Below are 14,588 nucleotides of genomic sequence, written 5' to 3'. Positions count from 1 at the left end.
AAGATTCCACATGCTGCAGGGCAATTAAGCCTGTGTGCCACACCTACTGAGCCCTTGTGCCACAACTACTGAAGCCTATACACCCTAGAGCCCGTGCTCTGAAACAAGAAACCAGTGTAATGAAAAGCCTCTGCACCATAACTAGAATAGCCCCTGCTCACTACAACTAGAGAAAGCCTGTGCACAGCAATGAAGACCCAGCACAACCATGAGTAAATAAAATTTAAAATAAAACTGCAGTTAAAATTAAAACAAAAATTAACAGTGTAACAGGGTATTTTTTGGGAGGGGAATAGGATTTTTAACTTTATTTTTACAAATAAGCACATCAGCTTCACAACTCTGTAAAGTTAGATGAGATTAAACTACCCATTTTACAGATGAGAAAGCTGAGGCAGAGTAGGATCAAAGTAATTTAAAGTCACAGAGCTTCTCGATGGCATAAGCATAAGATAGCTGTGTCTTCCCTTAGGCCACTGATTTGACTACTGTTCTCCTTTATAGCTCTTTCTCCCTTGTAAATGTTAGCTCTATCAAGAACAATATTGTAAGGCAGAATAAAGAGGTTTCCTCTTACCTGTATGCTGGATGGTTGTTATTGCCTGAGCATTACACTGCAGCTGTAACATGTGTCTCAGCATGGCCACCCCCCAAACATTCAGCTCTGCACACAACACAGGAGTCTCCGCAGCTTTCAGCTTAGTTGATTTCAGATCTGTTGTGAAGTCCTGTAAACCGGCTGCTTCGAGCTGCCTGCACAGTGCAGAAACACTTAGAGCACAGAGGAATTTGTGCTCAGGGCTATGGTTTTCAGTATGGGGTAAAAGGTGGAATACAGCATTATAATTCCTGTCATATTTCCCATTTATATCACATCCAGGAATTGGGGTCTCAACTGCTTTGTCCTTTTTTTCCCCCTCTTCTCCCAAGTCATATTTGAGTATCTGTGTTGGATTCTTGCTTTTGGGTAAGCAGATGCCCTGGTTACTCATCTCACCACAGAGCTTCTTTATGACTTTGCCAACATCCTCAAACCTAGCTAAAAGAGTCGACCTCAGGGCAACGTGACAAAACACACCCAGTGTAAGAAGCAGAGCCCCCAGAGAACACTCCACGCTATGGTAGTGATCCCAGGCCTGCTGCATACACTCCTGGCTGCAATACTTGGCATAGCTGCATCCATCACAGGGAACCGGGGCCAGAGTGTGCCTCAGACATCGGTGACAGTGAAGGTCCCCATTGGTAACTTGGATGTCCCACTTGCTCTCCAGGCCATGAGGCCGCGGTGGCACTTCTCCTGGGTTAAGGACACTCACAAAAGCATCCTCTTTCACCAAAAGCTCTCCTGGGAGGATATCTTTTGTGGCAACCAGATAGCGTCCTTTTAAAGGGTCTATACGTAAGCTGACAGAGGACGAGGCGCTGGGAATTTGTTCATTCTTTTCCCTTAGGTCCACACCCTCAAAAGTTTTAGTTAGAGCCTCTGGGAAGATTTCTGGGAGATTCTCCTTTTCTTGTACCTTCACTTTCAGACAACAGAGGGTTCTCTGCAGAATCTGAAATTGGGAAGCTGAGAGGGTTGGCTTGGCAGCAAAGTTACTTTCAAGATCACTGATGGTCTGGCTTGCCTCCTGTGGTCTCCCCAGGGTCACCAGACACTCTGCCTTACGCAACAGCAGCTTGGGTTGCAATCTTTCTGGATACCCATGCGTCTGTGCCCTGACGATGTCTTTAAGGCATGTCTGAAAACAGAAAGGAGATTCCCAAATGACCGTTCGTCCCCACTCTAAAATAGTCACTTGGAAGTCTTAACAAAAATCTAAGAGTGAGTGAAGGATTATTAAAAATAGAACAACTCCATCCATGTGCTTATTTCTTTAAATCATATTGTACTGTGATCTTTTAGTTTAATGATTAGAAATACATGCTGACGGTATTATGTTTAACTGTCATTAACTAATTTTGATTCTAAGGAAACAAGTTTTACAGATAGAAGAGGCATCTTATGTGATTAAGAGGGCATTCCAGTACAGCCTCTGCCTCTTACTAGTTGTATGACCTTGTGCAAGCAAATTAGGTTCTCACTGTTTAAGTTTCCACATCGGAAAAAATGGGGATAACAACACCTCACAGGATAAAAGTAAAGACGAAAATAAGGTAATATACCTGAGGTGTTAAAAAGGTGCCTAGTACATAGTATGTGCTTAATATATGGGAATCATTATTGTAAGAAGTAATAATATAGGGGAGATATAAAGGGCTAAATGCTTCACAAGGTCTTCCCATTGCTGTCTTCAGTAGCCCAGGCTTTTCTTGCTGGGGGACTGGAGTTAGATTCTTGCTCTTCTCTTTTGGACCAAAGGGCTTAAGTGTGAACTTGTGATTACTCAAATAGTTCTTTCCCCCCACCCCGCCACTTTTTATTTTTGGTTGTGCTGGGTCTTTGTACCTGCTCGGGTTTTTGTCTAGTTGGGGAGAATAGGGGCTACCCTCTAGTTGCGGTGTGCGGACTTCTCATTGAGCTGGCTTCTCTTATTGTGGAGCACGAGCTCTAGGGCTCTCTGGCTTCAGCAGTTGTGGCCCCCGGGCTCTAGAGCATAGGCTCAATAGTTGTGGAGCACGGACTTATTTGTTGCTCTGCAGCATGTGGGATCTTTCCTGATCAGGGATCAAACCTGCATCTCCCAAGTTGGCAGACACAGATTCTTTACCACTGAGCCACCCGGAAGCCCTACAGGGATATTCTTAAACCCACTCATTTGCTTATTAAGAAAAATATATAATCCAAACAAATAAATAGTTTGCAAACACTTAGAAGCTAAAGCATTATTAGCAATAGCTGTGTATGTCACAATTGATCTTAACAACTAAGCACTGCTGACCCACTGGATCGAGTCCATGGCCCTGGGGAACCTGCACGTCTCTTTCCTGCCAATCAACACCACTCTACATAATAACCTGTGACAGTGAAGTGAACGATGAGAAAGAACAAGTTTGGGAGGATATCAATTTGCTTCCGATTCAACCAGCTGCATAGGGCCCAATTTTAGTGTTCTGAGGTAGAAGCAAGGATGAAGGTCTAGTCCCCCCGGGGACCCCCTGCAGATCCTCTCCAATCACACCAGGCATTCTGATACTCACTTCATACTGACCCAGGTGGAAGAGGGCTGCAGAGCGATTGGCATAACACAGCGAAATGTCCGCAGAGTTGGGCCGCGAATGCGATACTCCCTGAAGAACAATGAACCGGTTAAAGGTATACACATGGAAACTAGCATCTTCAGAGTTGTTTTTTTTTTTTTTCAGATAACAGGGGCTCTGCTACAGAAGACTGTATGCAACTGGGAAAGTTACTGGCTCTCTCTGTGCTTCATCTGCTTCATTTTTAAGTACCTTAGAGCAGAGCTGAGAAGATTAGGTGAGGAAATAAATATGTGAAGCACTCTGAAGACAGCAGCTTCAGACCCAGTGTTGGCCACAAGACAACACTCAGGATAAATGAAAACTGAGGAGTATAACCTGGCACATAACAAAGTGTGAGGGGAGCAAACAGAAATTCACACAAGAAGAAACACTAATGATATGTGGGAAACAATTCATAGATAGTCAAATACATGAAAATGAAAGCAGACAAAGGCTACTTTTTCTACCACCAAATTGGCAAGGAATAATCATAAAGGTGGCATCTCCAATCACTGGAGAAAAGATTGGGATTATTCAATAAAATTACTGGGACAAGTAGCCACTGAGGAAAAATAAAGTTGGTTCTCAACAGATGATAAAACTTTCATTAGGATAAATTCCCAATGGATCAAAACCTTAATGTAAAAACTGAAACTGTAAGAGCACTAGAAGAAACTATATGAATAGTCCAAAGTGATGGTGGAGTGAGAAATACCTTTCTAATTATGACACAAAACCCAGAAGTCATAAAAGGTTAATAAATGTGGCCACATAAAAATAAAAAGTTTCTTTGGAGCAAAAACCAATAACAATATCAAAAGACAAACATTGAACTGGAAAAAAATTTGCAACTCCTATTACAGGCAAAGGGCTCATTTCTTTATGAACAGTCCTACAGATCAATAAGATGACAAGCAATAATTCAGTAGGAAAATAAGCAAATGATAGGAACAATTCTCATGGGAAATATAAACGGCCCTTAAACAAATGAAAAATGCTCAACCTCATTCATAATCAGCAAAATGCAAATTAAAACTCTGCTGAGATGCTATTTTTTACTTATCAGATCAGCAAAGAAAAGTAAAATTGATAGGATACTCTGCTGGCATAGGAATGAGATACACTTTTTCTACATTGCTAGTGGGAATGTAAACTAGTTGCATGATTATTGAGGCAATTCAGCAATATATATATCTCTTAATATATACGTGCTGAGGCTTTCCAGTTGGTGTTAGTGGTAAAGAATCCACCTGCTGATGCAGGGGACACAAGAGACACAGGTTTGACCTGTGGGTTGGGAAGATCCCCTGGAGCAGGAGATGGCAACCCACTCCAGTATTCTTGCCTGGAAAATTCCACGGGCAGAGGAGACTAGTGGGCTACAGTCTATGGGGCCACAAAGGCTCAGACATGACTGAGCATATACACTATATTTATATATATATATATATCTCTGAATCTCCATAAACCCAGCAATTCCTCTCCTAGGGATTTATCCTACAGATATAATCTCTTATCCTACACATATATGCAAAATAACATACATGAGAGGCTTCCCATCACAGAATTGTTTGAAGTAACAAAAGATAGGAAACAAATATTGATCTAGAAGACACTAATAAATTAACATTACATCCATACAACGGAACAGAAGTGGAAAAAGCGCAGTGCTTAACAGTGTGTGTAAAATGTTATTTACATAAAAAGAGTGTATGTGTGCAGGGGTGGCAGATTATTTGTATTTATTTGTATTTGGTGAGGTACCTCTGGAAAAATACCTTTTAACAGCATCAGTGCTACTAGCTTCTGAGGATGGAAACAAGGTGGCTGGGGAACAGAGGAAGCAGACAGCACTGTATATTCTTGCACCTTTAAAATTCTAACTATGTAAGCATATTTCCTATACCAGAATAAATAGATCAAATAATGATAATAATACCATAATAATCAGTATTGCTTAGCATATAGAGAAATGAACATCCCATGCTCTGTTGGAAGGGGAGTAACTAGCTTTTTCCTAGAGAAAGATTTAGCATCAAAGTGCCAAAGGCCTAAAAAAAAAAAAAATTACATTCAATTGACCCAGCAATTGCCCTTCAAGGAATTTATCCTGAGGAAATAATCAGGTGTGTACAAATATTTACATAGAAAGATGCTCCTTGCAGCTTTATGATACCAAACAATCTGCCAACATTAGGTGATGTTAAATCAAGTATAGTTCTCTGTAATGGAACACTAAGCCAGCCGTAAAAAATCATGTTCAAGCGGAAAATTTAATAACATGAGAAAACGGTCACAATAAATTGTTGAGGGGGAAAAAAGCAGGTTACAAAACAGTAAGTACAGCATTATCGCAATTTTGTACAAGAAAAACATATTTTCAGAGGAAAAAGAGGCTGGCTGGATGTAAGCAAAAATGTTAACAGTGTTTATCACTGGTTATGGGATTTTTTTCTTACTCTTTATGCTTCTCTATATTTTCCAAGTAAACATACATTACATTTACAATCAGACAAAAACAACAAATATTATTTCAAAAAAGAAAGAAAATAGCAACTCTATGGGAAAACAGCAAAGTACCATAATCACCAAAATACTAGCTTCATAAAATAGGAAGGCTCATCTCCCTCTGCATTCAGAGCAAATCTTAATTTTTCACCTGAGTTTACTTTTTTTAGTTTATGTTCCTTGAACAACTTCCCTGTGATCACATTTATGACATGCACACATGCAGCTGAAGAAAGATTAGCTTTGAAAAAGAACTATTAAGGCATTTATCAGTGATCATTACATCTAGTGGGTTTTAGTTCTTTGGCAATCACTAACATGTTATTCAGATAAATACTTTCTTGTAGTATCAAAGCAGAGCTTTTATCAATTCTAGAAGATACTGTTGTTAGTCTGATAGTTGGAAAACTAATTCCAAACTTTAAGCATAGGTCTGTTTAAGATGCAGAGTAGGGGGTACCCACTTCAAATGCACTGGTTTCCCTGATAGCTCAGTTGGTAAAGAATCCGCCTGCAATGCAAGAGACTCCGGTGCCATTCCTGGGTGGGAAAGATCCGCTGGAGAAGGGATAGGCTACCCACTCCAGTATTCTGGCCTGGAGAATTCCATGGACTGTATAGTCCATGGGGTCGTAAAGAGTTGGACACGACAGAGTGACTTTCACTTTCACTTCAATTGCACACTCATTCTTTCAATAGACAAGGTTCACATACCTGGTTCAAGGGATTGATACATTCTTGCTTTAAACCCATATTTATCTCTACAAAATTATGGAAGGAAGTCTCTCAGGAATCTTTTTCCAGTTCCTACTCTGGAAGCCTTCTCATACTGTTCATGGGGTTCTCATGAACAGTAGATTACAACAAACTGGAAAATTCTTCAAGAGATGGGAATATCAGACCACCATACCTGCCTCTTGAGAAATCTGTATGCAGGTCAAGAAGCAACAGTTAGAACTGGACATGGAACAACAGACTGATTCCAAACTGGGAAAGGAGTACATCACCCTGATTATTTAACTTATATGCAGAGTACATCATGCAAAATGCTGGGCTGGATGAAGCACAAGCTGGAATCAAGATTGCCGGGAGAAATTTCAATAACCTCAGATACACAGATGACACCACCTTTATGGCAGAAAGCAAAGAAGAACTAAAGAGCCTCTTGATGAAAGTCAAAGAGGAGAGGGAAAAGCTGGCTTAAAACTCAACATTCAAAAAATGAAGATCATGGCATTTGGTCCCATCATTTTATGACAAATAGATGGGGAAACAATGGAAACAGTGAGAGACTTTATTTTGGGGGGCTCCAAAATCACTGCAGATGGTGACTGCAGCTATGAAATTAAAAGACGCTTGCTCCTTGGAAGAAAAGTTATGACCAACCTAGACAGCATATTAAAAATCAGAGACTTTGCCAACAAAGGTCTGTCTAGTCAAAGCTATGATTTTTCCAGCAGTCATGTATGGATGGGAGAGAAGGACCATAAAGAAAGCTGAGCATCGAAGAATTGATGCTTTTGAACTGTGGTGTTGGAGAAGACTCTTGAGAGTCCACTGGACTGTGAGGAGATCAAACCAGTAGATCCCAAAGGAAATCAGTCCTGAATATTCATTGGAAGGACTGATTCTGAAGCGAAACTCCAATACACTGGCCACCTGATGTGAAGAATTGACTCCTTGGAAAAGACCCTGATGCTGGGTAAGATTGAAGGCAAGAGGAGAAGAGGACAATAGAGGATGAGATGGTTGGATGGTATCACCGACTTGATGGACATGAGTTTGAGCAAGCTCTGGGAGTTGGTGATAGACAGGGAAGCCTGGCGTGCTGCAGTCCATGGGGTCGCAAAGAGTCGGACATGACTGAGCGACTGAACTGAACTGAACCTTAATCTAAGTCACACTGGCTATAGCTAACCTGGTGGCTAGCCCCCAAATCCAACTGTTCTCTAAATTGCAACTATCACACACTAACAGCCTCATCAGTTATTCAGACAAAAAAGGCACACAATTCAGTGAGAGCTGACAGACACCGCTGAGGGAGGCCAAGGCGTCCGGTAAGGCTTGCTACACTTGTGCCTGAGGGAACGTGTAAAGAGAAGTTTCTTGATGGAATTTAGGACATATCATACAAACTCTCCTTTGTTTCAGAATATGAACAGAAGCAGAGTTGTACCAGTTTTCTTTTTCAAATCCAATCCAGAATTAATAGACAAAGTTACTAGTGGCTATACCACTTAGCAAGAATGGTTCTATCTTTTGAAGAAATAGGTCCTGTTGAATTGTTGAGACAGCTCCTCCTGCTCGGCTGGGGGGTGGGTCTTACCTTAGAGTACAGCACTGTGGCTCCCACATAATCCTTCTCCTGAAATTTTTTGTTTCCTTTTTCTCTGTAGAAAGGGGAAGCGTCGGGGTCCTTTCCAACAAGGTAACCTCCAGAAAGCCTTTTTAAAAACATCTCATCCTCAGGTCTTCACAAAGAAAGAAAAAAACAACAATGACAAAAAAACAAAAAGCACAGATTTGTTATTTCAAGGAATATGAACCATTGCAGCTGAAACAGGAGTGAGTACCTATAAAATACTGGGACACAAGAGATTGGATGTGTTATGTAATGTGACTGGGGAAAACATCTTTGGTCTCAGAGACAAAGGGACTAGAATTTCTATTGAGAGGACAGAATACAATTTATTTATTTATTTTGGGGCTGTGCTGGGTCTTCACTGCGGCGCATGGGCTCTAGAGCACGTGGGCTCAGTAAGCCCACGTCATGTGGGATCTTTTAGTTCCCCCAGCAGGGACTGAACCTGAGTCCCCTACACTGGAAGACAGATTCTTAACCACTGGACTTCCAGGGAAGTCCCATACACTTTTTATTCTATATCTCATAATTACTGGCCAATAAACCATTCCTCGGATTAATGCATTATACAGAAGTTAGGGTGTGGAGAATGACATAATACACAAGAGTTTGTACTAAGATGTAGTCTCCACCTAAACTTTATTGAAAATACCTGAGTGAACAGCTGACAGAAGGGAGAGAGGGAGGAAGGGAGAGAATGAGAAGAGGGAGGGGAAGAGAAGGCTGAAGAGGAAGAGAGAAGATGAATCATAAAGTTAAAGTTAGTGTAGTGAACTGTTAACATCTGGAGAATCTGAAAGAAGGGTGCTGCACAGCAATTCTTTACCTTATTTTTGCAAGTAAATCTGAAATTGTTTCAGCCTGCAAAGTGTTTAAGTATATGAATTCTCTAATATAGAAATATACAAACATACACCTTTCTTCTAATAAAGAAAAACAGTATAGAATAACCTAGCCTATACTCTGACTATACAGTGCAATGAAGCAAAATATGAACAAAATGGGAACTAAAAATCCTCTTAAGCAATTCCTGGGTTAAAGGGGAAATCAAAGTCAAAACTATAGAATGTTCAGAAAACTATTTTTCAAATTTTTGTTTACAAAGATCCACCATAAGAAATACCTTTCACGTTGTGATTCAGTGTGATGCATCTGTGTGTATACGGAAATTTCACAAAACATTATCTTTCATTTAATGTCAAATATGGTCTTATTAATATTTAAACACAATATAGAAAAAAATCTCAAAATAAATAACAGAGAAAGAAAAATAAGGAAAGATTTTATTTAATTCAGAAGGTGCGCTTGCCTGTTCAAAATTTATTCCAGTCCAGAAAATATGAGGACAATAACCCACGCATATCTGATACACCACAGATCCTATTCTTTGTTCTATTTGTTTTTGTGTTGTTTAAAATTAGGTTAAATCTGCAAATCCTATTCAAACAAAAAATTTGTGATGAACAGTAATAACGGGAAAACTCTTCTTGCCTAACAATGACTATGCTTTAATCTTAATCCAAAATGATGACAAACTCAATGTTTTTGTAATTGTTCTTCAGCGTAATTAAGAACTAAGCTGCAATAATTCATTCTTTCTTGCAGCACCAAGTTTAACTCAGTAATTGAAAGTTTTGAAAAGCAAATGGATGGTCTTTCTTTTTTTAATATTTCAAATTTTCTTTTGGAATGTTAGGATAAAAAATGTGTGGAAGTGAGATGAAAAATGTTTTTTTTTGGGGGGGTGCACTCTGTGGCATGGTAGGTTTCAGTTCCCCACCCAGGGATTGAACCAGTGCCCCGTGCTGAGGAAGCTCAGCGTGTTAACGGATGGACCACCAGGCAAGTCAGAGATGGAACAATTTTCTGGTTAATTTTTTTTATTGTGGTAAAATATTTTAAAAATTATAATTTTAACTATTTCAAAGTGGACAGTTTAAGTACATTCATAATATTGTGCAATCGTCACCACTATCCATTTCCAGAACTCTTTCACCAGCCCAAACTAGAACTCTGTACTCATTAAGCAATAACTCTCTATTCCTCCCTCCCTCCAGCCTTGGTAACCTCTATTATACTTTCTGTTTCTATGATGTTGTCTATTCTAGGTACTTCATATAAGTGGAATTGTACAGTGTTCATCCTTCTATGTCTGGCTGGTTTCACTAAGCATAACATTCCCAAGGTTCTTTTTTTTTTCTTTTTACAGCTGAGTAATATTCCATTGTGTGTATATACCACAGTTCCTTTATCCATTCATCTGTTAGTAGACATTTGGGCTATTTTCACTCTTGGGCTATTGTAAATAATACTGCTCTGAACATCGGTGTGCAAATAAATCTGTTCAAGTCTCAGTTTCAATTCTTTTGGGTATAAACCCAGAAGTGGTATTGCTGGATTACATAGTAATTCTAGTCTAAAATGTTTGAAAAACTGCCATATTGTTTTTCATAATGGCTATACCATTTTACATTCCCACCAACGGTGCACAAGGGCTCCAACTTCTCTGCATCCTCATCAACACTTGTTATTTTATTTTTTTGGATAGTAGCCATCCTAACGAGTGTTAGGACAATAAGGTATCTTGCTGTCATTTGACTTGCATTTCCCTAATGATTAGTGATGCTAAGAGCATCTTTCCATATGCTTATTTCATGTGCTTATCTTCTTTGGAGAAATACCTATGGAAGTCCTTTGTCCATTTTTAATTGGGTTTGTTGTTGCTGTTCTTGAGTCTTAGGATTTCTTTATACAGTCTGGATATTAATCCCTTAGCAGCTATATGATTTGCAATATTTTCTCCCATTCTGTCGGTTGCCTGCAGACAACTGCCAACAGAATAAATACTCTGTTGGTATTGCCACTTGAGGAACTAAATATGTCACTTTTCATGAAGTCTGATTTGCTTATTTTTTCTTTTGTTGCCCGTGCCTTTGGTTTCAGAGCCAAGAAAAGATGCCAAATCCAATGTCATAAGCTTTGGGCTTATGTTTTCTTCTAAGAGTTTTATAGTTTCAGCTCTTAAATCAACTAAATAACTTGAGTTATTTTTGAGTTAGCTTTTGTACATGGTTTAAGGTAAAGGTACAACTTCATTCTTTGGCATGTAGAGTCTAACTTGAAAGCAGATGGAAAGAACCAAGCTCTTTTCTCTAGCCATGCCTCCTCTTTCTAGAGCCCTAGAGGGGCAGAGCTTCTTATAAGCTTGATAGGCAAAGTAGAAAGGCCCAGCCCCAGCAGAGAGTACAGAAAATTAGAGTTGAGAAGCTACAGCTTAATAACTAGCATCCATTCACATGTGCACATTTTTTTCCTGGAAGTAAGTGCAGTCATCATGGAAGTTCACCTCTTAGTATATCACCATGCCTCTGCTAAGAATAAGGACATTCTCCTGTATCTTGATATTGCAATATCATTATCATGCCTAAAATATTAACTCTAATTAAAATATCATTTAAAATTTCTCCATTATTCCTAAAGTATTTTTTTTTTCTTACCCCAACCTGATGCAGGATCAAGGTTCTAATGTACTGCAGTTAGTCATTATTTCTCTTTAGTCTCTTTTGAGATAGTTCCATGATTTTTGTTTTATTTTTCATGACTAAATTTTCTGAAGGTTCGGGCCAGAAAAATGTTCTACATTCTGGTTTTGTCTCATTGTTTCCTCATGATTAGATTCAGATCAAACAATTTTTGCCAAGAGTATTAGTACATTATTAAATCTGTATACTTTTTGTTGTTTCAAACCAGGAGACACATAATGTCAAGCACTCAGTCCCACTACCACTAGGGATGCTGTTTGGTCATTTGATTGGTGACTGTCAGATTTTTCCAATATAAAGATAACTTTCCTCTTGTAGTAAGTAACATTAATAAGTAATCTGTGGGGCTACACTTTGAGGCCATGGGAATAATCTGTTTCCAGTGATCTTTCTTCTAATGGTTTGAGCATCCATTGATGATTATTGCCAGAATTCAGTTCTTACACTGTGGGTTACAAAATGCTGATTTTCTAATTTTATCATTATTTTTAAACTTATTAATTAGCATTCTTCTGTAAACACAAATATTGCTCCCTTTTCTTCTTTTACTTATTTATGTATTCATTTGAATACCACCATGGACTTAAAAAAATTCATTGTTATAAACCATTACCATCATCATACTTTTTGATGCTCAGACTGTCCTAAATTTGGCCAGTGGAAACTCTTCAGACTGGCTCCTATGTTATTTTTATTTGCATAAATCCATTAGTCTTTGAGCATTTCCTTGATTTCTGGCAAGACAAAGTATTTCAGTTGTACCAGTATAAAATCAAAACAAATGGAAAGGCAGTGAGTACAGATAATAACTCTGTTAAGGATTCCCTAGGACACTGCAGATTATCAGTGGGAGAGGTTTACTTGTCTCAGACGGTCTTGATATTGACAAAGGCATCTAATTGGGGAAAATATTCCTCAAAGACTGTAAATGGCAAGAAAGAAAAGTGCATGCCTGGCTTTAACCTTTAAAGGCCCAATTCACATTTTCCTTTAATGGGCAAGCATATGGAGATTAGAAATTTAAATCTTTTTTTGGTCATTTTAGATTATGATTGGCTAATTTTACAAACAGCTCTTCAGAACTAACTTGTTAAGTAAAGAAGTTTGGGGATGAAGTTGTGAGAGATACACAGAACAAATAAAAACAGAGGGAATAATTAACTCCAGGGAAAACAAGAGTTGTATCAGAAAGGAAATGTAATTCAAAATATACATTGTGGTTCACATGATATCTACACAGACATAATGATACACATAGTGAAAACTGGCTCCTATGTTATTTCTATTATATTCTATTAGCTATACATTTGTGGATCACAACAAACTGTGGAAAATTCTTAAAGAGAGGAATACCAGACCACCTGACCTGCCTCTTGAGAAATCTGTATGCAGGTCAAGAAGCAACAGTTAGACCTGGACATGGAACAATAGACTGGTTCCAAATCGGGAAAGGAGTACATCAAGGCGGTATATTGTCACCCTGCTTATTAAACTTGTATGCAGAGTACATCATGAGAAATGCTGGGCTGGATGAAGCACAAGCTGGAATCAAGATTGCCAGGAGAAGTATCAATAACCTCAGATACACAGATGACACCACCCTTATGGCAGAAAGTGAAGAACTAAAGAGCCTCTTGATGAAAGTGAAAGAGGACAGTGAAAAAGTTGGCTTAAAGCTCAACATTCAGAAAACTAAGATCATGGCATCTGGTCCCATCACTTCATGGCAAATAGGTGTGGAAACAATGGAAACAGTGACAGACTACTTCTTTGGGCTCAAAATCACTGCAGATGGTGACTGCAGCCATGAAATGAAAAGATACTTGCTCCTTGGAAGAAAAGCTATGACCAACCTAGACAACATATTAAAAATCAGAGACATTACTCTGCCAACAAAGGTCTGTCTAGTCAAAACTTTGGTTTTTCCAGTAGTCATGTATGGATGTAAGAGTTGGACTATAAAGAAAGCTGAACGCCAAAGAATTGACGCTTTTGAACCGTGGTGTTGGAGAAGGCTCTTGAGAGTCCCTTGGACAGCAAGGAGATCCAACCAGTCCATCCTAAAGGAGATCAGTCCTGGACTGATGCTGAAGCTGAAACTCCAGTGCTTTGGCCACCTGATGCGAAGAACTGACTCCTTGGAAAAGACTCTGACGCTGGGAAAGATTGAAGGTGGGAGGAGAGGGGGATGACAGAGGATGAGATGGTTGGATGGCATCACCAACTCAATGGACATGAGATTGAGTAAGCTCTGGGAGTTGGTGATGGACAGGGAAGCCTGGCATGCTGCAGTCCAAAGAGTCAGACGTGACTGAGTGACTGAACTGAACTGATACATTGTAAACTATAATATAGTTATGATGACAGAATGAGGGAAAAACAAAAATATACATGTGAATTGGGAGTAAGAGAGCTAGATTTGGCATCTAAAACTAAAAACTCAAAACTAACATTATTAGCATACTGTTTAGCAATATGAAATTAAATATTGGAAGAAACAGTTAAAATAGTTTTAAATACCAGTCTTTGGGGAACAGAAATGGGGAAAAGTAAGACAGAGTATTGCTGTTTTTCTTTATAAGCTTTGAATATATTATTTGACTTCTTACATTATATGCATATTCTGCTGTGCTATTGCCTAGTTGCTCTGTTGTGTCCAACTCTTTGCAACCCCATGGACTATGTAGCTCACCAGGTTTCCCTGTCCATGGGATTCTCCAGGCAAGAATACTGGAGTGGGTTGCCATGCCCTCCTCCAGGGGATCTTCCCAACCCAGGGATCAAATCCAGGTCTCCCACACTGCAGGCAGATTCTTTACTGTCTGAGTCACCAGGGAAGCCTGATATGCATATTACTCTGATAAAAAATGAACTAAAAAAGGAAAATATTTCCACTTAATAAGGTACCATGTCTACACAGTTTTACAAGATTTTCTACCAGCTTTAAAGAATCAAATAATCCCTACAATACATCAATTATTTCAGAGTACATA

General features: G+C 39.1%; 1 protein-coding gene across 1 annotated transcript in view; it reads right to left on the bottom strand.

The window, feature by feature from the left end:
* Positions 1 to 14,588, bottom strand: part of SMYD4 (SET and MYND domain containing 4) — a 39,361-nt gene that overhangs the window by 15,227 nt on the left and 9,546 nt on the right. The window contains exons 3-5 of the mRNA XM_081580064.1: positions 8,018 to 8,162; positions 3,142 to 3,231; positions 578 to 1,742 (exon numbers count right to left, since the gene is read on the bottom strand). Of these exons, the coding sequence (XP_081436190.1) occupies positions 578 to 1,742; positions 3,142 to 3,231; positions 8,018 to 8,162 (1,400 nt within the window). The remainder of the gene's footprint in view (positions 1 to 577; positions 1,743 to 3,141; positions 3,232 to 8,017; positions 8,163 to 14,588) is intronic.

Source organism: Giraffa tippelskirchi, chromosome 3 (genome assembly GCF_054371585.1).
Source record: "Giraffa tippelskirchi isolate mGirTip1 chromosome 3, T2T-mGirTip1v1.2.pri, whole genome shotgun sequence".
Taxonomy (NCBI): Eukaryota; Metazoa; Chordata; class Mammalia; order Artiodactyla; family Giraffidae; genus Giraffa; species Giraffa tippelskirchi.
This window is presented reverse-complemented; position numbering and strand designations above follow the sequence as displayed.